At 42.7% G+C, this 27,920-nt stretch overlaps 1 protein-coding gene across 3 annotated transcripts in view; it reads right to left on the bottom strand.

Moving 5' to 3' along the window:
• Positions 1-27,920, bottom strand: part of LOC129818437 (mediator of RNA polymerase II transcription subunit 13-like) — a 119,756-nt gene that overhangs the window by 90,047 nt on the left and 1,789 nt on the right. For all 3 annotated transcript variants that reach the window (XM_055874297.1, XM_055874299.1, XM_055874298.1), the window contains exon 2: positions 6,317-6,554. In XM_055874297.1, coding sequence (XP_055730272.1) covers positions 6,317-6,554 — 238 coding nt within the window. The remainder of the gene's footprint in view (positions 1-6,316; positions 6,555-27,920) is intronic.

The following is a 27,920-nucleotide window of genomic DNA, read 5'->3' as shown; positions in this document are numbered from 1 at the left end:
ACCAAAATAGAGACATAAAAAGGATCTCTAAGGTCAGGGCGCGACACCTCCATACTGTGTATGATCTTCATCTGAAACAACGTTGAGAGCCCTCCATACTGTGTATGATCTTCATCTGAAACAACGTTGAGAGCCCTGCATACTGTGTATGATCTTCATCTGAAACAACGTTGAGAGCCCTCCATACTGTGTATGATCTTCATCTGAAACAACGTTGAGAGCCCTCCATACTGTGTATGATCTTCATCTGAAACAACGTTGAGAGCCCTCCATACTGTGTATGATCTTCATCTGAAACAACGTTGAGAGCCCTCCATACTGTGTATGATCTTCATCTGAAACAACGTTGAGAGCCCTCCATACTGTGTATGATCTTCATCTGAAACAACGTTGAGAGCCCTCCATACTGTGTATGATTTTCATCTGAAACAACCTTGAGAGCCCTCCATACTGTGTATGATTTTCATCTGAAACAACTTTAACATTTAATCAGAGACACTAGTTGGGTACATTAAAGTGAATATTTTTTCATCAATGAGAAATAACACAAACCTTATGTTGTATTTATTGTCCTTTATAAATACAGATGAAAAATCTATTTTTCAAGGGAGACCAGGACGGCAGCAACAAAATAAAACTACTAGTAGAATCTTAGCCAGCACTGAAAATTATAGCCATATAAAGATATATAAGGCCATGATAATCATATGCACTAATCTAATGCCATTCCGGCAAGTGGAGCAGGTGGTGGGCAGTGGGCAGCAGTGGACAGCAGTGGGCAGGACCTTGGTACAGTACAGACTGAACACAGAAGATTATGTGATCACAGTGAGACAGGACAGGTGGAGGCAGAGGGCATCCTTGCTCCAACACTCAAGTACACACACAAATTTGGCATCGTTTATTTCAGAGAACAATTAACTGGGAACCTTATGACCTCTGGCAGCACATAAACTCCTGCCAATTACGGACACACACACACACACACACACACACACACACACACACACACACACACACACACACACACACACACAAGCAAACACACACACACAGCCCCTGGGGTTTCACAAAGCATTGCAGGCAGCTCTCTCCTGAGGTCCATAGCCCCTAGCTCCATCGCTCTGCTCTGACAGAGGACACGTTTCTGTCTGCTATCTGGCACGGCTTTCCATGCTGTTGTTGTGAATGAGAAGCCGCCAGCCATCTCTCTCTTTATTTCGTTATCATTGATCATTTTTCTTAGAATTGTCAGTCTAATCCACTTGTTGTGTTAAGATCTTTGTTACGCCATCCCATCCTGCTGATAACAATCCTCTTCTTTATCAACACCTTTCCATTTGCTACTTTCTTCATTTGCTCTCATTACTGGTGGGCAAATAAAAATACACCGGATAAGCCTGGAAGAAGTGTTTTAGTCAGATAATGAAAAGCGTAGTCTCTACTACAGTGTTTATACAATTGGGATGAATTTGAGAATACGCATTTGGTTAAAGTTACAGCAGCCTAACTGCACTAATTCAATAATGTGTTGAATGTTCTTTCCACATTCATGACACCTGAGTGAATACGCTGATGTGGCTCCTGATCCTGACATGATGAGGTGAATCGTTAAGTTCCTCTCCCCCCCTCCGTTCACCTTGGCCACATGCTGTTCAGGTGGAGGAGCAGGAGCAGCACTGATTGGTGCTCAACATCTACCATCAGGTCATAGTGCCCTTCAGCATGCTGCCAGAGCCTTCAACACAGTGGAGCCCACCATGTTGTCATACAGTGTACCTTCCAAAGACCCTCATTCTTATCAGACTTCACCTTGAAAACTGATCTACACACCACAGTCCCATTGTCAACCATTATGAGGTAAACAACAAATGTGAATGTAGACCAGTGAAGGGGATCAGATATACAATGTGAGTTCAAGGTATGGCAAAGCAGAGCCCACAGACAGGGCGAACTGGGTTATGGGAGTCATGAAAACACAAAATCAACAGTCCCACAATGAACACAAACAGTCCTAATCATCAAATAAGCACAGAATCAAATGTAATAATTACAGTAGCAGCACTGTAGGTTAAGATAGTCAGTGTGCTATGAGATCTTGACCACATGTTCGTGGACACAGAGTGACTCATCTCACAGTACGGCGCATCACCGCCTCTCAGGCTGCTCATGCATGACACAACTCACACGGTAGGGCACAGCACATACTGATAAATCACTTCTCCTCCACACGCATAACCCAGAACCCAAGGCCCAGAACTACTTCTGACTGTCACTTCACCAAAATCCATTTCTAGATCAGATTACCCCCTCCCCATGCTACCAAAAAAGAAAAACGTAATATGAGATTCTCATAAAGCAGTATTATTGAGATAGTGAAAATATAGGGCAATTCCACCAGGTCTTAGGACCCGGGGGAGGCTAATCACAGCTGTATGTATTGGGCATGATGTTTAAACACTCCACTGGTTCGACATTGAGCCAATGACAATGGCATACAGAGCCGAGAGAGCGAGAGAGCCTGAGACACTGATACCTGAACACACTACCTTAATAATTACCTTAATTACCTTAATAATCGGCAACTTTAATATCCCTATAAAAACATTCAAATGCAGAGTAAAATTTAGTGCCAGTAATTTAATAAATATGAATTCACCTCATTCCCCATTATGTACTCCTTTAAGCGAAAACTGTGTAAATGTTGCAGTGGTGTAACAGCATATTACATCTGACTCACAATGAGTATGTATCAGTCCTTAGTGATCAAGGGGAAATGGCAGCTCTCTGCACACCACACAGTGACCATGGGCTAGGTCAGAGGTCAATCCTTCTAGTGGCGGATTCCATCACCCGGATTAAACAGAGAAATGATATTACTGGAGCTCTTTTGTCAATTACATGTTTTCTGAAAACCAGATATTCCATACTGAAAATACCAGCTATGAATAATGCCATTATCATGAAATACAGTACATCGTCAACCTGATTACCACTTCAAAATCTAAATGTGGACATACAGTATGCAATGGTATCACTGTAATTAATATTGCATAATATTATTGCATAATATTCCACTGTAAAAAAAAAAATGGGCAGATTAGGAAATGTCCATTATTTCATGAAATCATCATTAGATATACCATATCTCCTTATCTTTATCTACACCATATCTCCTCATCTTTATCTACACCATATCTCCTCATCATTTACTACACCATATCTCCTCATCATTTACTACACCATATCTCCTCATCTTTATCTACACCATATCTCCTCATCTTTATCTACACCATATCTCCTCATCTTTATCTACACATATCTCCTCATCTTTATCTACACCATATCTCCTCATCTTTACCTAAACCATATCTCCTCATCATTATCTACACCATATCTCCTCATCTTTATCTACACCATATCTCCTCATCTTTATCTACACCATATCTCCTCATCTTTACCTAAACCTTATCTCCTCATCATTATCTAAACCATATCTCCTCATCATTATCTACACCATATCTCCTCATCCTTATATACACCATATCTCCTCATCTTTATCTACACCATATCTCCTCACCTTTATCTACACCATATCTCCTCATCATTATCTAAACCATATCTCCTCATCATTATCTACACCATATCTCCTCATCTTTATCTACACCATATCTCCTCATCTTTACCTAAACCATATCTCCTCATCATTATCTACACCATATCTCCTCATCTTTATCTACACCATATCTCCTCATCTTTAACAAAACCGTAACAAAACGTGAGGGCTAAATAGTTTTTCCCCCTCAAAAGCATTATCTCTGGTCTCCCTCCCAGAGACAGAGGTGTCCCCAGCCAGCCCATTACAATGTTTTTGTCCTGCGCTCTATTCAAGACCCTCGACCTTTGGCTCCCTGTGTCTCCCGGGCCAGCTGCACAGAGGTCCCTGTGTGGAGACATGCCAGGGAATAATGGAGGAAGAATTGCAGGGAGAGAAGAGAGGGAGAGGAGGTTAGAAGAGGGGAGGGGGGATGGTGGGGCAACCAAGGTCTGGAAACCCTTGAGTTCAGAGCTGATTCAGAGGAATGGAGGGATGAAGGGGGTAAGTATGTTTTGTTTGTGAGTGACCGAGTGAGATGGACTGGATCTCTTGGTAACGGAGGCCACAGTATAGCCGTCCTACGCTCTGCACTGACCGTTCGTCACACACCTAAAACCTCCGCTTTATTTTCTCCCACGCTTCATCTGATAAGCAGGAAGCCCTGCCTTCCCTCCCTGCTCCCTGCCATAAAACACACACACAGACACAGAGAGAGGACACAGGCATCCCCTGCTAAGAGCAACCACTGCGCTGGTGGACTGCCTCTGCAGCAGTAGAGAGACATTAGCAGCGGTGAAATCCTACAGAGGTTATGCAATCAGCAGCACCACAGTGTTTTCTCCTGCATACACTATTTTGGCCAATGACGAGAATCGATGAGTGTGGCCCAGTGGCGAGGAACGACAAGCCTGGAGATTAGTGGACTAACCTCATGCTGTCCTCCTCCTCCTCTCAGCATTCCATCTCATTTCATTAAATGCATCAGATACATAGATGCTGTTGCTTTATGTAATCTCCGGATCAGGCGTTGGCCCAGCCTCAGAGAGAGAGAGAGAGAGAGAGAGAGAGAGAGAGAGAGAGAGAGAGAGAGACAGGAGAGAGAGACTGTGTGGGGACAGAGGGGGAGAGAGAGAGAGAGAGAGAGAGAGAGAGAGAGAGAGAGAGAGAGAGAGAGAGAGAGAGAGAGAGAGAGAGAGAGAGAGAGGAGAGACAGGAGAGACAGGAGAGAGAGACTGTGTGGAGCGAGAGAGAGAGAGAGAGAGAGAGCGAGAGAGAGAGAGAGAAGTCACTGCAGCCCTAGAGAAACAGGGATATGATTCCCCCCTGGGATACCAACAGGGACACTACAATTGTTCTTCCAGTCCCCCATCACACACTTTAACGGATTCCACATTATAACGGCAAATTAACTAGCAAAGAATGAATCTACCCCTTAATTAGCGATTCATTTCTCACTTCCAAAGTGCTGTATTGTCTACTATTATTAATAAGGCTCACTCAAGGCAAATATTGTAAAAGACAGTAGACGTGTGACATGTTGTGAAGAATATTACCATAATGTGATGCAGAGTGAATGTTTCTCTCTGTGGCTTTTGATGATTTTATAAACAGTCCTCCTGAAACAACATATCCTTTGTTTAATTGGGCATGTCAAGAGGATCACAAGAAATTCTTATTAACATTCCAGATGCTCATAAATATCAATAGCTGTAACTTTGCACATATTAATGCATTTCACTACTTTTCCAAGATGGACACACTTCCCGGAATTTTTCTTTCACTGAAGCGTTGTCTATCAATATCTCCGGGATAATGAGTATCTCAAAATAAACTCACTTCCTAGTGTTGAAATAGCCAACAACAACAATGGAAACAGCAGAGGTTACAAATCTGTGATTTCATTATGTACAGTCCGTTTCCCACCACAGCAGGGAAGACACACACCCAAACAAGTTAAACGAACTCCTTAACAAAATCCAGCGACGTTGATCCATACAAAGGCATCACCGTTCATTCATGTCACCTTTCATGAAGAAGAGAAAGAGGGATGAATCTTCTATCTGCTCCTGTCTTCTCATCACATATATAACTCTCCACTACACCACCCTCTGTCTTCCCCTTCCTCCTTTCCTCCTCTCCTCTCCTCTCTCTTCTGCTTTACTCTGTACTCCTCTCCTCTACCTTCTCCCCTCTCTCTGCTATACTACCCAAACCTTTCCATAAACCAATGCTTCTCTCCTTCCTCTTGTTCCCTCTCTTTTCACTCTCTTCCCCTGGCTTAGTCAATAAGCTAGGGTTCCCTGCTGCACATGTGCAGCCAGATAATGCAAATGCTTATATAAATAGAGGCGATAGTGCTGACAGTGGCACTCTTTCGGGTGAGATATCTTTGGGTAATGCACACACACAGACACGCAAGGATCCGAACAACGGCAAGACAAATCCACTTAGGTAGTCTGTTACTGTGTGCTTCATCACATAGACTCTCCTGAGCCAGCACAATGCTACACAACACAACACAGTACATCACACCACACAACGCTACACAACAAACAATACTAAAAATAAAATCTCAGATTCTGTCACAATTTCTAACACGTATAGACCCAGAAGATGAGCGTATGAATGTGCAGCAGCTCTCAGCAGCTCTCAGCAGCTCTCAGCAGCTCTCAGCAGCTCTCAGCAGCTCTCAGCAGCTCTCAGCAGCGGGGGTCTCACCTTCCAGCTCGTGATGGATGATGTCAGAGAGGTTGGGCTCGTCGCCCCACCAGAAGATCCACAGCTCCTTAGCGTCAGGCTTGACTTTGCGGCGCCACACACACAGGAGGTTGGCCTGCACGCAGCGCATGAAGCTGCGCAGCACCGGGTCGTCCTGGGCTGGTGCCGAGATCACTGGCCCGTACTCACCCCCGCCACGGAAGCTGTAGCACCTCCACTTGATGCCCGTCAGCTCTGCCTGGAGCAGAAGAGAAAGAGTGTGTAATTATTACTTCTGTATACTGTAATTAGTATCAATAAAGTTCATTGAATTACAATACACAAAGAGAGACAGAGTGATATTATATTTGTATACTGTAATCATTTTTGTATTATCATAATTAGCATCAATAAAGTTGGTTGAATTGTAATTGAGTGGTGGATTACTGTAATGAAAGAGAAGAGTGGCCTCAATATGACATAACCACAAACTAATTCTCTAGGACTGATCCCACTATAAATCAACATTTCCACCTCAATGACTGTGCCCTCATTATTGAAAAGGTTTAGAATTGAATGACACTGACATGATAAATTCATTATAAGACCCTATTCTATCCTTATAATCTGAGACAACTGATGCACTCGTTGTAGCTCTTTCACGTCAAATAAAGTTGTATACAATGTTAAGTGAATAATGGGCTGCTACATTTATATTAAATATACTGTAACCTAGAGCTCTATGGCATTCCTGCTAACAGGGCTCTGATTTCTGCCTTGCAACGGGAATAAATCCACTGCTACTAGGCAGTGCTGTAACTGTTCTACCCATATGAATCATATTATCTTCACCATAGCCACTGTAAAATGAATATACTCTATAGTATGACACCCGAATAGGCACATGTGAGAAAGAGAGAAATGGAGAGAGGGAGGGAGAGATTAAGAGAGAGCAACAGAGAAAAAGAAAGGAAGACAAGGAGCGAGAGAAGAACGGGAAGAAATTGTGTCAGGGTCAATCACTGGAGCACAGTCAGTGTCTGACATCTTCTCAATTTCATTTGATGGAATGTAACACGTTTATGTTGCCTATCAGAGGGCTAGGGGAGTGAGGCAGTCGGCAACCTTGTCAAATAGGACGTTTGTTCAATCTATCGATGAGCAGTAAAAAGGACAACCCCACTGCACCGGGAAGAGGGATCTTTAAACAGACGCGAAGACACACCAAGGACACAGAGGATAGATTTTCTCAGACAGGAAAACAGTCTGGCCAGGGTGGAATATTGCCGTCATGTGTACAGAGTCTGTCGTTTCACTTCTGTGGGTTGTATTTATATACAATAAACAACGGACCGTTGATCCGCATTAGGAAATGATGGTTGAAAAGCGTTAAGTCTCTCTCCACAAGAGACATTGATTTTGCTTTTGAATGCAACTCAATATCACAGAGTCTTCAAATTAGGCTCCAGTGCGGGTGTCTATGAAGAACAAGGCTAAGAATGAACATCTTACAAAGGCTCCGTTCAATACCCACTGAGGCTGATTTGGCAGGATAAGGGAGACCTCTCGGAGAGTCACGCTGCCAGGGCTAGGCTCCTCTCCTGTGTTCAGCCAGCTGTGAGGGCCTAGCTTGGCACGCCGTCCTGGCTGGCACCATGCCACCCCTCGCCAACTTTCAGAAAAGAATACTGTCTGTCCCATTGGAGCTTGATGGAAGAACAGACTAGATGGAAACACGCAGCAAAATAGGGCACCTTGCTGGAGAAATAGATCTCAATGTGCTTAGGTGGTTGGAAATTTGGGGTGGAGGGTCCCAGCTTTAAAGAAGGGCATGTGTGTGTTTGTGTGTGTGAGGGGGTGGCGGGGTCAGAATCTCACTCCTGCCAACATGTGACCATCATGAGCCTAGGGGAAGGGACGTTTCCTCCTGCAGCTGCTACACGGTGTGTGTGTGTGTGTGTGTGTGTGTGTGTGTGTGTGTGTGTGTGTGTGTGTGTGTGTGTGTGTGTGTGTGTGTGTGTGTGTGTGTGTGTGTGTGTGTGTGTGTGTGTGTGTGTGTGTGTGTGTGTGAAATTGTCTTTCTGTAGTCTGTACAGTATAGCATACAAGTGTTTTTGGTGGAACAGCCCCTATGAAAAATATGCCTCGTAATTACAAGGCCACTCTTCCATAATGACAGAGTGTGTGTAATCTGAGATATAAACATTGGCAAGTCGATAATCTGGCCTAAAAATAGGCCCGGATGTGCTTCTTCCAAAGCAAAGGAGCAGACATCCACCATCCGCTGGAGTCACTCTGTGTGAATGTGAAAACCTTAGACACAGAATCTGACAGGGGTCACTTCTAAACCTGAAACAGGTTCACTGTGAGGCCATGTAGGGTCTCTGTATGGCTGAGACTGCACTGTACCCCCCCTAGAATCACTAAGGTAGCTGGACTCTGTAGCTACATTTAAATTACCGTATCAATTACCCTCATGACCCCATTGAAACTCCTGCTATAGGCTAATACAGGCCCTACACCCAAACAAGGGCACTGCGTTCATCCACCTCTGGCCTGCTCGCCTCCCTACCTCTGAGGAAGTACAGTTCCCGCTCAGCCCAGTCAAAACTGTTCGCTGCTCTGGCACCCCAATGGTGGAACAAACTCCCTCACGACGCCAGGTCAGCGGAGTCAATCACCACCTTCCGGAGACACCTGAAACCCCACCTCTTTAAGGAATACCTAGGATAGGATAAAGTAATCCTTCTAACCCCCCCCCCCCCCCCCCCCCCCTTAAAAGAGTTAGATGCACTATTGTAAAGTGGTTGTTCCACTGGATATCATAAGGTGAATGCACCAATTTGTAAGTCGCTCTGGATAAGAGCGTCTGCTAAATGACTTAAATGTAAATGTAAATGTAATACATTAGCACAGTAGGGGAAAGTGGGGTAAATTGAGCGAAATGGGTAAATTGAGCCACCCTGGTCTGTAGGAAACCATACACAAAATGAACTGTATCATTTGACCAAATATTTAGGAAATGTTCATAATTTCATGGAGTCTGTGAAGGAAGAAACCACACGGAAAAAGTGGTAAGCAAGTTAGGTACCAAAAAAGTATTTTCACCAAGTCAAATGCATTTATTGTGTTAGAGGTTTCATGATGCTTGTATCTGAACCAAAGTAGATAGTTTTAAGATTGTTTTATACGTCAGTTGAAGTCTATATAAGCTTCAATATGAGGTCCTAAGCCTAGCATGAAAGTGAATCCTTATAGGTGTGTGGGCTAATATAAAGTACTAGTCAAAAGTTTGGACACACCTACTCACTCAAGGGTTTTTCTTTATTTTTACTATTTTCTACATTGTAGAATAATAGTGAAGACATCAAAACTATGAAATAACACATATGGAATCATGTAGAAATGAAAAAAGTGTCAAAACAAATCAAAATATATTTTATATTTGAGATTCTTTAAAGTAGCCACCCTTTGCCTTGATGTCAGCATTACACACTCTTGGCATTCTCTCAACCAGCTTTATGAGGTAGTCACCTGGAATGCTTTTCAATTAACAGGTGTGCTTTGTTAAAAGTTCATTTGTGGCACTTCAATATTTTCACCCTCTCATTCACCCTCTCAATGACACACATACACAATCCATGTTTCCATTGTCTCAAGGCTTAAAAATCCTTCTTTAACATTTTTTTCCTTCCCTTCATCTACACTGATTGAAGTGGACTTAACAAGTGACATCAATAAGGGATCATAGCTTTCACCTGGATTCACCTGGTCATGGAAAGAGTAGGTGATCTTAATGTCTTGTTTACTCAGTGTATACACACACCAGAGCAGTGATGCAAATTAAGGGTGTTTAAAAGCAATGCCTCGCTTCCAAAGGCCCAATTTCTGGTTGTCGGTCGGCAAGAGTAATTTTATCCAATGATAACAGGAGTGATGTGTTAATGAGGTGTGTGTGTGCAGGCCCAGGGCAGGTTTCTGTGTAGCCTGGGAGCCAAGGAGCAGCTGCTCTATCTACCGCTAGCCTAGAAGGCCTGAAACTACTCCCAGTTGACCATAGGCACAGATCTAGGATCAGCTGAAATCAACTAACCCTGTAGGGGCCAACCTACTGTAGTCGATACTACAAGTCATTAGTGAACAATGGGTGAGTCCCAGTTACCCATAGGCACATATCTAGGATCAGCGTAAACTCCCCAAATCCTGGTCTTTACTAATAGTGGGAAAATGCCAAACTGACCTTAGATCAGTGTCTAAGGACAAACCTCATCCTACATTGACTCACGCCCGGTCATGACAACACAGACAGAGCTAGTGAGAGGGCCAGTGCCATTTTATCCCTCATAATACGAGGGAACACAAATCACTCATAACACACGGAAACAACCAGTTTCTTCCACTCCACTGCCAGTCAGCTAGATTTTTTGTTTTTTACCATGGCTAATAAAAACAGCACTGTTTCAAGCACCTTGTTTACCGGCCCTTAGTTCTCCCATCTCTGAATGAACACAACGCAAAAAACAGGGGTTTTCCTTCAGTCACAGAAAGAAATCAGAGGTCTGACCTTCCTCTAACCACTATCTCACTTTTCTCTTCTCTTGCACTCAATCTCTCGCTTATCTGTGTGGCAGGGCTGCTTTTGTATTATAGACCCTGTGATTGACAACAGCAACAAGTGAGAAGCGAGATCTCTCCCCGATCTGTAGAGAAGAAGAGATTAATCTAACTGTGAGCTTTCAGTGGATACAGTTGAAGTTGGAAGTTTACATGCACTTAGGTTACAGCTATTAAAACTCGTTTTTCAACCACTCCACAAATGTCTTGTTAACAAATTATAGTTTTGGCAAGTCGGATAGGACATCTACTTTGTGCATGACACAAGTAATCTTTCCAACAATTGTTTACAGACAGATTATTTCACTTACAATTCACTATATCACAATTCCAGTAGGTCAGAAGTTCACATACACGAAGTTGACTGTGCATTTAAACAGCTTGGAAAATTCCAGAAAACGATGACATGGCTTTAGAAGCTTCTGATAGGCTAATTGACATAATTTGAGTCAATTGAAGGTGTACCTGTGGATGTATTCCAAAGCCTACCTTCAAACTCAGTGCCTCTTTGCTTGACATCATAGGAAAATCAAAAGAAATCAGCCAAGACATCAGAAAAACAATTGTAGACCTCCACAAGTCTGATTCATCCTTGGGAGCAATTTCCAAACGCCTGAAGGTACCACGTTCATCTGTACAAACAATAGTATGCAAGTATAAACACCATGGGACCATGCAGCCGAAGGACGAAGGAGACACGTTCTGTCTCCTAGAGATGAACGTACTTTGGTGGGAAAAGTACAAATCAATTCCAGAACAACAGCAAATGACCTTGTGAAGATGCTGGAGGAAACAGGTAAAAAAAGAATCTATATCCACAGTAAAACGAGTCCTATATCGGCGTAACCTGAAAGGCCGCTCAGTAAGGAAGAAGCCACTGCTCCAAAACCGCCATAAAAAAAGCCAGACTACGGTTTGCAACTGCACATGGGGATAAAGATCGTCCTTTTTGGAGAAATGTCCTCTGGTCTGATGAAACAAAAATAGAATTGTTTGGCCATAATGATCATTGTTATGTTTGGAGGAAAAAGGGGGATGCTTGCAAGCCGAAGAACACCATCCCATCCATGAAGCACGGGGGTGGCAGCATCATGTTGTGGGGGTGCTTTGCTGCAGGTAGGTCTGGAGCACTTCACAAAATAGATGGCATCATGAGGATGAAAAATTATGTGGATATATTGAAGCAACATCTCAAAACATCAGTTAGGAAGTTAAAGCTTGGTCGCAAATAGGTCTTCCAAATGGACAATGACCCCAAGCATACTTCCAAAGTTGTGGCAAAATGGCTTAAGGACAACAAAGTCAAGGTATTGGAGTGGCCATCACAAAGCCCTGACCTCAATCCCATAGAAAATTTGTGGGCAGAACTTAAAAAGAGTTTCGCTACCCGAAATGTTTGACTCAAGTTAAACAATTTAAAGGCAATGCTACCAAATACTAATGGAGTATATGTAAACTTCTGACCCACTCGGAATGTGATAAAATAAATAAAAACTGAAATAAATCTTTCTCTCTACTATTATTCTGACATTTTACATTACTAAAATAAAGTGGTGATCGTAACTGACCTAAGACAGGGAATTTTTACTAGGATTAAATGTCAGAAATTGTGAAAAACTGAGTTTAAATGTATTTGGCTCGGGTGTATGTAAACTTCTGACTTCAACTGTATACAGTACCAGTCAAAATTTGACACACTGTCACGTTCCTGACCTGTTTTCTGTTGTTTGGTTGTGTTTATTGGTCAGGGCGTGAGTTTTGGGTGAGCAGTCTATGTTTTCTGTTTCTATGTTGGTTTTGGGTTGCCTGGTATGGCTCTTAATTAGAGGCAGGTGTTTTGCGTTTTCCTCTAATTGAGAGTCATATTAAGGTAGGTTGTTCTCACTGTTTGTTTGTGGGTGAATGTCTCCTGTGTCAGTGTCTGTATGTTACGCCACATGGGACTGTTCCGGTTTTTGTTAGTTAGTTCGTTTTATGTAGTCTGTTTTCCTGGTTCATGCGTTCTTCACGTTGTATGTAAGTTCGTGTCCCGGTCTGTCTACATTCGTTTATTTGTTTTGTAATTATTCAAGTGTTCGTCGTGTTCTTCTGTTTTTGTTTATTAAACCATTATGTATTCACAACCCGCTGCATTTTGGTCAAATCCCTGCTACTCCTCATCGGATGAGGAGAAGGAGGAAGCCCGTTACACACACCTACTCATTGAAGGGTTTGTCCTTATTTTTTACTATTTTTTACATCATAGAATAATAGTGAAGACATCAAAACTAATTGGAATGCATTTCAATTAACAGGTGTGCCTTGTTAAAGTTAATTTGTGGAATTTATTTCCTTCTTCATGCGTTTGAGCCAATTAGTTGTGTTGTGACAAGGTAGGGGTGGAGAAGATAGACCTATTTGGTAAAATATCAAGTTCATATTCTGGCAAGAACAGCTCAAAGAGAAACAACAGTCCATCATTACTTTAAGACATGAAAGTCAGTCAATCCGGAAAATGTCAAGAACTTTGAAAGTTTCTTCAAGCGCAGTCGCAAAAACCATCAAGTGCTATGATGAAACTGGCTCTAATGAGGACCGCCACAAGAAAGGAAGACCCATAGTTACCTCTGCTGTGGAGGATAAATTCATTAGAGTTACCAGCCTCAGATTGCAGCCCAAATAAATACTTCACAGAGTTCAAGTAACAGACACATCTCAACATCAACCATTCAGAGGAGACTGCGTGAATCAGGCCTTCATGGTCGAATTGCTGCAAAGAAACCACTACTAAAGGACACCAATACGAAGAAGAGAATTGTTTGGGCCAGGAAACACGAGAACTAGACATTAGAGACTGGTGGAAATCTGTCCTTTGGTCTGATGAGTCCAAATTTGAGATTTTTGGCCGTATCTTTGTGAGACGCAGAGTAGGTGAACGGATGATCTCCGCATGTGTGGTTCCCACCGTGAAGCATGTAGGAGGAGGTGTGGGGGTGCTTTGCTGGTGACACTGTCTGTGGTTTATTTAGAATTCAAGGCACAGTTACCCAGCATGGCTACCACAGCATTCTGCAGCGATACGCTATCCCACCACGTTTGCGCTTAGTGGGACAATCATTTGTTTTTCAACAGGACAATGACCCAAGACACCTCCAGGCTGTGTAAGGGCTATTTGACCAATAAGGAGAGTGATGGTGCTGCTTAGATAACCTGGCATCCACAATCACCCGACCTCACCCCAATTGAGATGGTTTGGGATGAGTTGGACCGCAAAGTGAAGGAAAAGCAGCCAACAAGTGCCCAGCATATGTGGGAACTGCTTCAAGACTGTTGGAAAAGCATTGTAGGTAAAGCTGGTTGAGAGAGCCAATGTGAGTAAAACATTTAAACGTGTTAACCCTCGCAAGGCTGCTGGCCCAAGACGGCATCCCCAGGCGCGTCCTCAGAGCATGCACAGACCAGCTGCCTGGTGTGTTTACGGACATATTCGATCAACCCTTATCCCAGGCTGCTGTTCACACATGCTTCAAGAGGGCCACCATTGTTCCTGTTCCCAAGAAAGCTAAGGTAACTGAGCTAAATGACTATCGCCCCGTAGCACTCACTTCCGTCATCATGAAGTGCTTTGATAGACTAGTCAAGGACCATATCACCTCCACCCTACCTGACACCCTAGACCCACTCCAATTTTCTTACCACCCCAATTGGTCCACAGACGACGCAAGCATGTAAGAATGCTGTTCATCGACTACAGCTCAACATTTAACACCATAGTACCCTCCAAACTCGTCATTTAGCTCGAGACCCTGGGTCTCGACCCCGCCCTGTGCAACTGGGTCCTGGACCTCCTGACGTGCCGCCCCCAGGTGGTGAGGGTAGGTAACAACATCTCCACCCCGCTGATCCTCAACACTGGAGCCCCACAAGGGTGCGTGCTCAGCCCTCTCCTATACTCCCTGTTCACCCATGACTGCGTGGTCATGCACGCCTCCAACTCAATCATCAAGTTTACAGACGACACTACAGTGGTAGGCTTGATTACCAACAACAACGAGACGGCCTACAGGGAGGAGGTCAGGTCCCTCGGAGTGTGGTGTCAGGAAAATAACCTCACACTCAATGTCAACAAAACAAAGGAGATGATTGTGGACTTCAGGAAACAGCAGAGGGAGCAGCCCCCTATCCACATCGACGGGACAGCAATGGAGAAGGTGGAAAGTTTTAAGGTCCTCGGCGTACACATCCCGGACGAACTGAAATGGTCCACCTACACAGACAGCGTGGTGAAGAAAGCGCAGCAGCACCTCTTCAACCTCAGGAGGCTGAAGAAATTTGGCTTGTCACCAAAAAAATTCTAACTGTTACAGATGCACAATCGAGAGCATCCTGTCGGGCTGTATCACCGCCTGGTACAGCAACTGCTCCGCCCACAACGGTATGGCTCTCCAGAGGGTAGTGAGGTCTGCACAACGCATCACCGGGGGAAAACTACCTGCCCTTCAGGACACCTACACCACCTGATGTCACAGGAAGGCCAAAAAGATCATCAAGGACAACAACCACCCGAGCCACTGCCTTTTCACCCCACTATCATCCAGAAGGCGAGGTCAGTACAGGTGCATCAAAGCTGGGACCGAGAGACTGAAAAACAGCTTCAATCTCAAGGCCATCAGACTGTTAAACAGCCATCACTAACATTGAATGGCTGCTGCCAACATACTGACTCATCTCTAGCCACTTTAATAATGAAAAATGTATGTAATAAATGTATCACTAGCCACTTTAAACAATTCCACTTTATTTAATGTTTACATAGCCTACAATACTCATCTCATATGTATATACTGTACTCTTAGATATTACTGCATGGTCGGAACTAGAAGCCCAAGCATTTCGCTACACTCGCATTAACATCTGCTAACCATGTGTATGTTACAAGTAACATTTGATTTGATTCAATTTGAGAATGCCAAGAGTGTGCAAAGTGTTCATCAAGGCAAAGGATGACTAATCTCAAGTATAAAATATATATTGATTTGTTTAACACTTGTTTGGTTACTACATGATTCCATCTATGTTATTTCATAGTTCTGATGTCTTCACTATTATTCTTCAATGTAGAAAACCGTAAAAAATTAAGAAAAACCCTTGAATGAGTAGGTGTGTCCAAACTGTTGCCTGGTACTGTATGTGTTAGTATACAGACAGGTGAATGACTATACTACAGTATTTGTGTTCAGGTATCAACCAATACAATATCCTGCAAAAGGGTCAAACAGAAAACACTCGACATCTGGTTGTAATCAAACACATATGGGAGTCAAAGCGTCTCCTCTGGTGAACCTTTGGCACACACATAGCTGAAATTGCAAGTAGCGGCCAGAGTCAGACACATAACTTAGTGAGGATAAAAGTCAGGCACATACAGTACAGGCACACTTATATAACGTATTAAGACACTGTAGATGTTACATGTAGTGTGTTGGACTCACTATATAGAGCCTCAGCAAACCAGCACAACTCAGTAAGGTGATAGTGAACCTACTGTATACAGCCTTAACACACAACCCAATAGAAAACCCATAGACTCTAAACAGGAGACAAATAACAACAGGGAAACCCCCATAATATAATTACAAGGTTTCTGCACAGACACGTAAGCACAGTTGACTCAATCTTCACCTTTGAGGTCAGCGGCAGACAGAAAGGCGAAGCCACAAGAGTTCTTGTGGAGTGAGAAAACATTCACCTTATTGTCCTGCCTTAACAACTTGGGGTGTTGGGGAATAGCTTCCGAGTAGTAATGAATGGATTGTTTGTATTTGACCTCCATGTCGCAAATGTAATTTTTCCTCTAGACTGATACACATACACGCGAGTGCAAGGCACTGCAAAAGCAAGATCGTAGTAGAAATTGGGAGAAAAAAGGGGAGAAAATACACACAAAAAAACAAATAGACGTACATTGACGCACAAGGTCATGCATGACAGCACAGGCAGAGACATGACTGTATAGTGGGCAGAGCACTTCCTTCTAGGATTGGGAGGCATCCAGATTTTCATATCGTCATTCCATCCTTCTCTCAGCAAGGGATATATGGTATTATCGGCGTAGTACACAGAGGGGTGTCAAAAAAATGCTAAAAAGACCATTGGGCGTCTATTACCAGAATGCTAACAAGTAATTTGCAAAAGTAATAGCACATTTCCTTGCAGGCTGCTAGCTAAATATGCTAATGAGCGCAAAAGAAAATAAACTAATTGCAAAGCCAGGTAATCTAGCGCCAAAAGTTATACATATATATGTATGAACTACCGAATGTCATTTTTGGTGAGTTTGACATTTACAAGCGAACAGGAACGAGATATCGTGCAAATGATCAAAGTTTTGACGCATGCAGTACTGGCTCTCCAGCAGCATGTCTACACACTGTGTCTGTTGTGAGTCTAGAGTCGCTGTGAGTCTAGAGTCGCTAAGGCAACGGCTTGCCTGCTTGGAGAAGAGGGTAGAGGAGCAGACGGCCAAGAACTGAGAAGAGTAAAAACGCAAGGAAATCAAGATAACAGTGGCAGCTGTACAAATAACTCCTCCAAAGGGCTTTTACTTCTCAAACACAGCAGAAAGCTAAAACAATATGATGCCCCGTCACCTTATTAATTCAGCCACTTACTTAGATAGCAAGTTAAAGGGGTTGTATTAATGCAAATTTCTGTGTTTTTCACGCAGGAAAAAAAGATAAAACACATAATATCTTGCTGGAGTTTTGTAAACACAGATCTAAAATGCCTCTTAATGTAATTTATGCTCGGCATCAGACTCGTTTTGTGCTTCAGTTGCCCTTCTAAACTATGATGAGAATTCACAAACAGGCATTCAAATCAGTAGACAGCACTGCAAATGATATGTAGCTTCTTTTCTCCAGTACTACGGTGAAATGCAATATTAAAGCAAAACATGAAGAAATATAGCTGGCTACATTCTTTCTATGATAAGCCTAAACATTAGAAATATGATGGCCATGCATCGTTTTTGCAAAAAGACCTTGCTTCTTCATTTTAAGCTCATTTAAGTGTGGCTGCCAGCCAAATAGCGTTGCACTTCTGTTGTCATCTGATGAAAATGGAGCTATTTTACACCGAATGTGTTGCACTAATGTATTTTATGTAAAGGAAAACTATAGTTGTACGTCCCTGATCACTCCATTGAAGCAAAAAAACTGTTGACTTTCAATATAAAACGCGACCCCTGTCAATGCACAGCTGGATATACCTGCTCCCGCTTTCTCCTGTTGTGCTATTTACAAACAAACACATGACTGGCTCAACTGTGCCGGGGAAATAAGTAAGATTCATAACATAAAAAAATGTGACAAGTGAAATAAGAACGCGATCTGCATTATCTCCTAACGCATTGCACAAGTTGACTGCAGGTATTGACAAAAAAAATAGCTACAAATATTAAAATGTATTGAAAACATAAGAAAAACTTTCAAAGGTATGGAGGGTATTGAAAAAACCTCCCATGGCTATTTCCAAATCCCAAGGTATACGGTTTACAGATTAAGTTGGAAGTTTACATACACCTTAGCCAAATACACAATTCCTGACATTTAATCCTAGTAAAAATTCCCTGTCTAAGGTCAGTTAGGATCACCACTTTATTTTAAGAATGTGAAATGTCAGAATAATAGAACAGAGAATGATTTATTTCAGCTTTTATTTCTTTCATCACATTCCCAGTGGGTCAGAAGTTCACATATACTCAATTAATATTTAGTAGCATTGCCTTTAAATTGTTTAACTTGGGTCAAACGTGTCAGGTAGCCTTCCACAAGCTTCCCAAAATAAGTTGGGTGAATTTTGGCCAATTCCTCCTGACAGAGCTGGTGTAACTGAGTCAGGTTTGTAGGCCTCCTTGCTCGCACACACTTTTTCAGTTCTACCCACAATTTTTCTATCGGATTGAGGTCAGGGCTTTGTGATGGCCACTCCAATAACTTGACTTTGTCCTTAAGCCATTTTGCCACAACTTTGGAAGTATGCTTGGGGTCATTGTCCATTTGGAAGACCCATTTGCGACCAAGCTTTAACTTCCTGACTGATGTCTTGAGATGTTGCTTCAATATATCCACATAATTTTTCATCCTCATGATGCCATCTATTTTGTGAAGTGCACCAGTCCCTCCTGCAGCCAAGCACCCCCACAACATGATGCTGCCACCCCCGTGCTTCATGGTTGGGATGGTGTTCTTCGGCTTGCAAGCATCCCCCTTTTTCCTCCAAACATAACAATGATCATTATGGCCAAACAGTTATATTTTTGTTTCATCAGACCAGAGGACATTTCTCCAAAAAGAAATTTTGCAGTTGCAAACCGTAGTCTGGCTTTTTTATGGCGGTTTTGGAGCAGTGGCTTCTTCCTTGCTGAGTGGCCTTTCAGGTTATGTCAATATAGCACTCATTTTACTATGGATATAGATACTTTTGTACCTGTTTCCTCCAGCATCTTCACAAGGTCCTTTGCTGTTGTTCTGTGAGTGATTTGCACTTTTCGCACCAAAGTATGTTAATCTCTAGGAGACAGAACGTGTCTCCTTCCTGAGCGGTATGACGGCTGCGTGGTCCCATGGTGTTTATACTTGCGTACTATTGTTTGTACAGATGAACGTGGTACCTCCAGGCGTTTGGAAATTGCTCCCAAGGATGATCCAGACTTGTGGAGGTCTACAATTATTTTTCTGAAGTCTTGGCTGATTTCCTTTGATTTTCCCATGATGTCAAGCAAAGAGGCACTGAGTTTGAAGGTAGGCCTCAATATACATCCACAGGTACACCTTCAATTAACTCAAATGAGGTCAATTAGCCTATCAGAAGCTTATAAAGGCATGACATCATTTTCTGAAAATGTCCAAGCTGTTTAAAGGCACAGTCAACTTAGTGTATGTAAACTTCTGACCTCCTGGAATTGTGATACAGTTAATTATAAGTGAAATAATCTGTCTGTAAACAATTGGAAAAATTACTTGCGTCATGAACAAAGTAGATGTCCTAACAGACTTGCCAAAACTATAGTTTGTCAACAAGATATTTGTGGAGGTTGAAAAACAAGTTTTAATGACTCCAACCTAAGTGTACGTAAACTTCCGACTTCAACTGTATATATTTACAAAATAATATATTGGGGGATTGAAAATGATGCAGACAATTGCATTGATGGAAGCTACAATCTAGCTGCAATATTAAACCTGATCTACCCCATAGACAAATTCAAAATAAATAATTTTATTTTGTAATCAGCGACAGAAACATAAAGCACAGAGTAATCTGGAGTTCTCAAGGAGCCCAGGGGACTTCACTGTACACTCTGACTTACTATCAACACACCATGCTATCTCTTCCATCTGAATGCTAAATTCAGCTTAGCAAACAGCTTGACTTTCTAAAAACTCACTTACTATCAAAGCCTTTTAGTCTTTAAGAATGTGGGTCACTTGAACAGGTGGGTCTCCTCGCCAGTTAGAAGATGGGAACCTGGTATCAAAGCGTCTCATGCTGAAAGATGAAAGAGTGGAACAGAGATGCCACTCTGGGATTCTTGTAGCAATGTAAGAGCAATAGAGTTGGACAGAGGAGAGCACTTTAGGCAATTGAGAGACAGCTTATATCAGCAGCTTTACCTATCACGGCTTCTGTGAAACACTTTCTGTCAGGGTGGCATTTACAGCCCGTCAAATATCTGAAGACACTTGACATGCTGCCAATATTTGGGGTTTATTCAAAAGACGGTACTGTAGACATGACTCACGTATCATCCCAAAATCCTCTACAGCAACACGAGTCAAATCCATTTAGCTCAAATTCCAAAACTCTTCTGAAATTCAAGTCATAAATAGATTTCACATATATTTTTTATTTTTATTATTGCTCAGCTCCTGAACTGATTTGAATTGGAAACTGAAATTACCTCAACCCTTGAAACCAGCCTGTTCCACAGTAGCCCAGTGTTGAAAAATGTAACTACTATGAAAACCAGAAAGAATCTTTTTTCCACATGAGGCATGGTGGATGGCTCTGGAAATGCTGAGAGCCTTTGAGAAATCAGAACAGGCTAGATCCCCCTTCTTCAGTTAGCCCATTGAAATCAAATTAACTTGTGTTACTGCCTGATTTTCCCCCCTCTGGCATTTTACAGTGCACAGGGACCTCTGCACATAACAGCATAGCAGAGGGGACAAGAGAGAGACACAAAAGCACAAAAACAGGTGCAAAAAATGGCCTCTAGGGCTCTCGGAACTAAACAGGTGATTTTATTCTGCCCTCTGCCGGCACCTTTACAAGACCCTACAAAGGAAGGGGCGTCTTGATCGTGTGTCTGTTGTAGGAATCGGCCCTGGGAGGCAGGCGAGCCAAGTCACCTAATTAGAGCTGCAACCCTCCCCGGGGCAGAGTGACGGACGCGCCTGCGCCTGCCAATCAGCTGTGGCTCAAACTGCAGAGAGCTAAAATGAACCTCTCACCTGATGCAAGGGGAGGGGGGCGGGACATGACAAGGGGGATGACCAATGAAGACGGGTGTTTGGTGTTTGTTGTTTGTTGTGACAGACAACGCTGACAAGATCCCACTCCAATGGTAAACTAAGACATGGAGTCATGCCGTTGGGTTTTCTCTTAAATGGAGGACCAACCTAAAATAGTGGCCCTGCTTAATGTGAATTATTAATGGACAAATAAATAAACCAGTCCCTCCATTACCAGCCGTGTGTCTCCAGTGCAACTTAATTAACTGTGACAGACCCGAAGAAATACACCAGGAAAAAAGAGGGAAGTAAAAACAGTTGCTAGGCAACATACAACATCTGTAAGACTTCAGCAACTTATTCAATTTTCGAGATTCTGTCTCCAGGGTTACGGCGGAAAGATAACATTTCAAGCAGTTTAGGGGTCTTTTCTTACAAAGGGATGTAATTCTCCATCTCTCCCCTCCCCTCCTCCCTCTCCAGTAACACCTCCATTGTCTGCTACCATGCACCTGCAATTCACAGACTATGATTAACATTTTAATAATTACTATATCCAGCATAAAATGCATGTCAGGAAAGCCCCTGACTTACCAGAAGCAACACATTCATATCCAACGACTAGATTAGTCTGAAGCTTATGACTGTGCGTTTGTTATGAACAATTTTACATTATGCAGATGTACTTACTTTACTGAGCACTAGAAGGAGGCAGCAGAAATGTGTAAAGCTATTTAATTGGACAAATGCAAATAAAAGTCTGACATATGATATAAATAATTGGACTTAGCCTACAAAATTAAAAGTGAATTAAAATTTAATGACTTCAGAACAAAAACAAGTCCTATGTCCATGAATTTAACTTGACTTGCTTCATTATTCTAAGTAGTCAATCTCAGGTAGAACAACAGAAGCAGACAGCAGTAACCCTCCTCTCTCTGTCTGCAGTGCTGGCAGTACAGAACCCTGCAGTAACTTTACCATGACACCAAGTGGGAGTGGCAGCATGGAGAGCCCTTCAAAGAGAAGAATCAGAGAAGTGACTGCACTGACTGACTGCCTTGACTTCCAGTCTCTCACAACATCTTAACACAGCCTAACATGACCTTAAAATACCACTCCTATTCCCTCAGGGCTGCTTCTCTTACAGATACAGTAGCTTGTCTTGTTCATAACACAACATCTGGGGCTCAATATGCACTGCATGATTAGGCATCGTTGACTACTGTATATTGACAAAAACTGCATGATTAGGCATTGTTGACTACTGTATATTGACAAAAACATGTCTCCATATCATATTGGAAATCTCCTCCCTTGTATTTGCCAGGGCTGAGACGAGCGGTGCAAATGTTCATTACCATGTGAAAAGGCCGGATGTCTGCTAATTCAAGATGAGAGCACACTTGTGGCAGCAGCACGGCGCAAATCAATACCCTGCAATGGTTATCAAATCAACAATCTGGACCTAGAGTGTTTGTTTACGAGAGGGATAATTTCTCAATAAAACATGACTGCATCCTGATTAGAATTCACTAACGCACAACAACAAGTATTTAGAATAGCCATTCTATTCCAGACACTTTTGCTTTAAACCAGCCTTTAACTTGAGTATAACTGTTATTGAATCTCAGCCAACTACTATATTGGTTAAGCTGTCAGACGAAAAGAACACATACAAGCTGAGAGAGATAGCTCCTTTACAAGAAAAAGCTCTCGCTATCAAGATCGTTGGGTCAATTATGGTAATTACAAAGGGATTTTCAGTGCTGCAGTAACAAAGACCACAACGTCTGTATGACGTCTCTAGAGCATCTCTGGATGACACCTAATCCTCTCACAATCACAGCGTGTTTATCTCCAAAGGAAGCTTTAAAACACAGTGACAAGTTTACATATGAGAAATCGCATTATGGAAATCATGATAACATATTTACAAAAGTCAGCGTTATGGTGGAAAAACCGAGGGGTGAAATTATATTAAGTCGTGTGAAAAAGAGTGTGAGGGAAAAACTCAAAGTGTCACTGGAACAGTTGGAGTCCCTGTAATGGAGATAAAAACGGCAGCCCTGAATGAGGAGAGTCACAATGCTAGACATCCCCTCAGTAGCAGCCACGGCAGCGGCCTCTCTACAGTTCATTCCTGCCAATTCCCCTTTCCCACTCTCCCCTCTGTCGCCCTGAATGCAGGAACACCAGAGGGCTAAGAATAGCACACAGCTGGCACTGCAGGACTTACATATTTCACACTCAAGCCACAGTGCTCCAAAATATCTCCCCCCTACCCCATCCCATGCTGTCCCCATCTCTGTCCCCATCCCTGTCCCACTTCAGGACCAGAGTGGCTCCCTGTCCCTTCTCTTTTATCCGTACTTTACCTCTCTGGCAGGGCCGAGACAGGTCCTGCTCAGACAAGATCCATGGCTCACCACCCAGGATTTATATCAAGGGATTGGTAGCGAAGAGAGGCCTCTTTCTCTGCCCTCCCCTCCCTCAATCATTGTGCCTCGCCCCCTTGGGAAGCGACAAGGCTCGTTAATAGATCGATTTGTAGTGGAGTAATTTATTGGGCCCGAGGTGGGAACTGTGTGTGTGTGTGTGTGTGTGTGTGTGTGTGTGTGTGTGTGTGTGTGTGTGTGTGTGTGTGTGTGTGTGTGTGTGTGTGTGTGTGTGTGTGTGTGTGTGTGTGTGTGTGTGTGTGTGTGTGTGTGTGTGTGTGTGTGTGTGTGTGTGTGTGTGTGTGTGTGAGAGAGAGAGAGAGAGAGAGAGTTGGTGGGGGTGGGGGGGTTAAGTGGGTCTGTGTTTAGCTAAGGATGTTATCCCCGAAGAATGATATAGAGGGACCAACCACTACTGAGTTGAGCCCTGTTGCGCTGACAGGGATCCCCATGCAGTGACAGAGGGAGATTAGCCAGCTCCACAAACAGCCTCTCCAGGTGAGACCTGCACTAACTGTCACTACGCTAGCAGGGACACCAGCCAAAGAGGGCTGGAGGAGGGTGTGTTTTGGCTACTAGAGCCCTGAGAGATAGAGAGCTATAGCTGGCAAGATAGAGAAAGACCATAGGGCATTGGACTGGAGATCTAGAGTTGGCGTCCCAGAAACCCTGGCTGGATACTCTTTTAGTCCTTAAAGGACAAAGTCCCGGTTAGGCATGTAGTAGTAATCCTTCAACATTTTAATACTGGCCACTAATATAGCTCCTTCTGAGCAGGGACACTAAGTTACCTAAATATAGTGAGCCCTCCTGTTCAATTGTATTACACAGCCCATTTCTTATTTTACTCCCCTCTCTCTCAATCTTTTGGTTATCATTATACATGCATGGAGCTCTATTGGAATACAGTTTGTCTAATGAGCACCTCTTAGCTGATCACATTATAACTCCACTTGACGACACTTAATTACCAGTGTTTCACTCCCCGCAGCCCTGTCTGGGGGACAGGAGAACTCTTTTAATTAAAGCAAGAGAATCCAACCTGTTTGTACACGCGTACATGTCCCTGTGTGTATGTCCTAGTGTGTTTGTGAATATTTTTATGAGTACAGTATGATATGTTTTTGTGTGTTTTTGCAAGCTTGTCTCTGTGTTTGCTTCCCCCTGTGTGTGTGTTAGGGTGTATGTGTGTGTGTTAGGGTGTATGTGTGTGTGTGTTAGGGTGGATGTGTGTGTTAGGGTGTATGTGTGTGCACACGCTGACGCTCCCTGCATCATAGGCTTTGCGCTCCTTGCGTTTCATATTTCAGCAGTGACTCGGGCATGAGTCATTGTAAAGAACCTGCCCAGCCTACAGAGTTACGGCCATGCTCGCTCTCTCTTTCTTTCTTTCTCTCTTTCTTTCTCTCAAATGGGCTGAGGCTAGTGCTCAGGAAATGCATATCAAACATAATACTTTCCTAAAAGGAAAACAGATTCCCCTGCTCCGCTCACTCTCTCACTCTCAAACCACTTTTTTTCCCCAGCAATAGAAAGAGACACATTCTTCTGTTTCAAACAAGACTGCTTAACTTCTGTCTTCATCCCTCTTTCTTATGCTCCTAGCTTCCCAGTTAATTTCTTCTCTGAGATATCAGCTTTTTCTGTCCTACCAGCTATTAATGATGCTGAGATGAATGTGAAAGAGATGTGTCTAGCGGTTGGGCCGAAAGTTTGCTCGTTCGAATCCCGAACCAACTAGGTGAAAAGTCTGTTGATGTGCCATTGAGCAAGGCACCTCAACCTAATTGCTCCTGTAAGTCGCTCTGGATAAGAGTGTGTGCTAAATGACTAAAATGTAAATGTGAAATGTCTCACAGTGCAATCGAAATAGGCTGACAGTAATCTGTTTTTAATAAAGATATACTGCCTAGTACTATACTTGTTTTTTTTTTTATTGACGTGATAACATAGTAAATAATTCGGACAAGGTTACAGCACAGAGGAATTCTGCTCAACAGACTGTCAGAAAAGGGCTTTCGCTGGTAAAGCATCCTGAGACCGAGGTGTGAAAATATTTAACCATAACTTATCTACAGAAAATTGTCACCCATGTAAACACAATCAGACAAGTGACAAATACGATTGTACAGCCATAATATAAGTATTAGTAGTAATATAATATCAATAGCGTATGAAAACATAACTCAAAACATAAATTGCAGCTTTTCTATTTGACCTTAGCACTCTGGAGTGAGTGATCTCCCCATCTCTCTCCCTCCTTAACAAGCCACTGGTTTGTCATTAGTGTTCATCTGACTCTAACTATCTAACAGTCATCACAGTGACTAACTGAACAAGCAGAAGTAGCTCTTCTCTCTCACCTTTCTAAAGCTGTTTACACAGACAGAGAGGGCATGCAGCCTTGCCAGCCCTCTGCACAGCATGATAATGGAGGGGGGAGTGTTTTGGAGGGAAAACACAGTGCTTAGAAAGTTGACCAAAACATTTTCCTCTGTTTCCACAGCTGCACTGAGAGACAGAGCCTGACAGAAGAGCTCTGTTGACTACACTAAAAGCACTGAGATTTGATCGGATTAAATTCATGTATACCAACAGAGAGCAGTAAATTAATCAGGAGGGTTTTTCTGAATTTGCACGGCATGGGATAAAACTCCCGCAAAGGTTTCCCTCCTCTCCACTCACACTCGCTGGCTGAATTGGTGGAATGGCTCACCTGCTGCCACAAACCCTCACAAACCACACTGAGAGCTTGACTGTAAACAGTGCCGTGTCATAGGCACACTGCAGCTATAGTTGAACACGACTACCAGCATCATAATCTAAAACGCCCCCAAGACCCCTATTGTTGTTGTGGCTCCTTACCCCATGCCAAAACTCAATCCAATCCACATGCCTTCAGTGCATGGGGCGGCAGGTAGCCTAGTGGTTAGAGCATTGGGCCAAAAAGTTGCTAGATTGAATCTCCGAGCTGACAAGGTAAAAAAATATGTTGTTCTGCCTCTGAACAAGGCAGTTAATCCACTGTTCCTAGCCTGTCATTGTAAATAAGATTTTTTTCTTAACTGACTTGCCTAGTTAAATAAAGGTTAAATTAAAAATGTATAAAGTGCAATGCAGTTAACTCAGTAAGTGCAAGGTCTCCCTCAGTGATAAACAATGTTGAGGAAAGTTTGGGATGTGGAGGATTGGAATAGCTTCAAGGCAATAACAGAAAACTTGTGAATTCCGCTAATGCATGTAAGATGAGAGGTTTGTTTGGTGATCCGAGCAGAAAGTTACATATATTCTTTCAATAATGACTTTGAAAGTGGACATTCTGTTGTCAACTTGAGATATGCTACTGTCTGGCAGACATGCTCATGTTTCCTTTCTAGTACGGAACACATTACTTCACCTCCACTTTGGGTAGGGGGTTAAGGGTTTAATAACTTGTGTTTGGATACCTCTCGTTTCACATTAATCCAGATATGCAAATTGCCCTTCTGTGTCATAACCTGCTACTGTTGAATGCTCTGTTGTGTTTGAGCATCAGCCTAGGCATCGCTACAATTATACAATTATTTGCAGAACATCAAGATATGCCTCGCATTTTCCCTCCAACTCAAAAAATCATTGAGAGGCTACAGTGGAAATGCTCTTTCCAAATCAGTTGTTGAGAAGTGAAGTTTGGGGAAAGTGTTCCAAATTTGAGTATACATCTTAAAAAGCTTATTTATTATTTCGGTCTGTCTTGATTTTGAAGTAGGTCTATGTCTGCTAGTCAATGTTTTTACACGTCACAATGTCACATTACTATGCTGCCTTTGATGTTGGCTATGAAAAAAAACAATAGTGACATAATTTGGATAATTTAAAATAAATTATAGACCTACAAATTAGTGTGACATTAATAATAAACTGACAATATTACTATTTATGAGGCTGCATATATTTCAACAGGCTACAAAACAATGTGGTGTTAAAGCCTCTGAAGTATTATCTATTATCATAACACGTTTAGTGATAAAATATGGTCGTTTTCCCGGCCCAGTAGCTCGAGTTAATGATTGGCTAATAACGGCACCGACAATTGGT

This window comes from Salvelinus fontinalis, chromosome 21, assembly GCF_029448725.1.
Source record: "Salvelinus fontinalis isolate EN_2023a chromosome 21, ASM2944872v1, whole genome shotgun sequence".
In the NCBI taxonomy this organism is placed as follows: Eukaryota; Metazoa; Chordata; class Actinopteri; order Salmoniformes; family Salmonidae; genus Salvelinus; species Salvelinus fontinalis.
The sequence above is the reverse complement of the archived record's forward strand: the minus strand, read 5'-3'. Positions and strand labels throughout refer to the sequence as shown.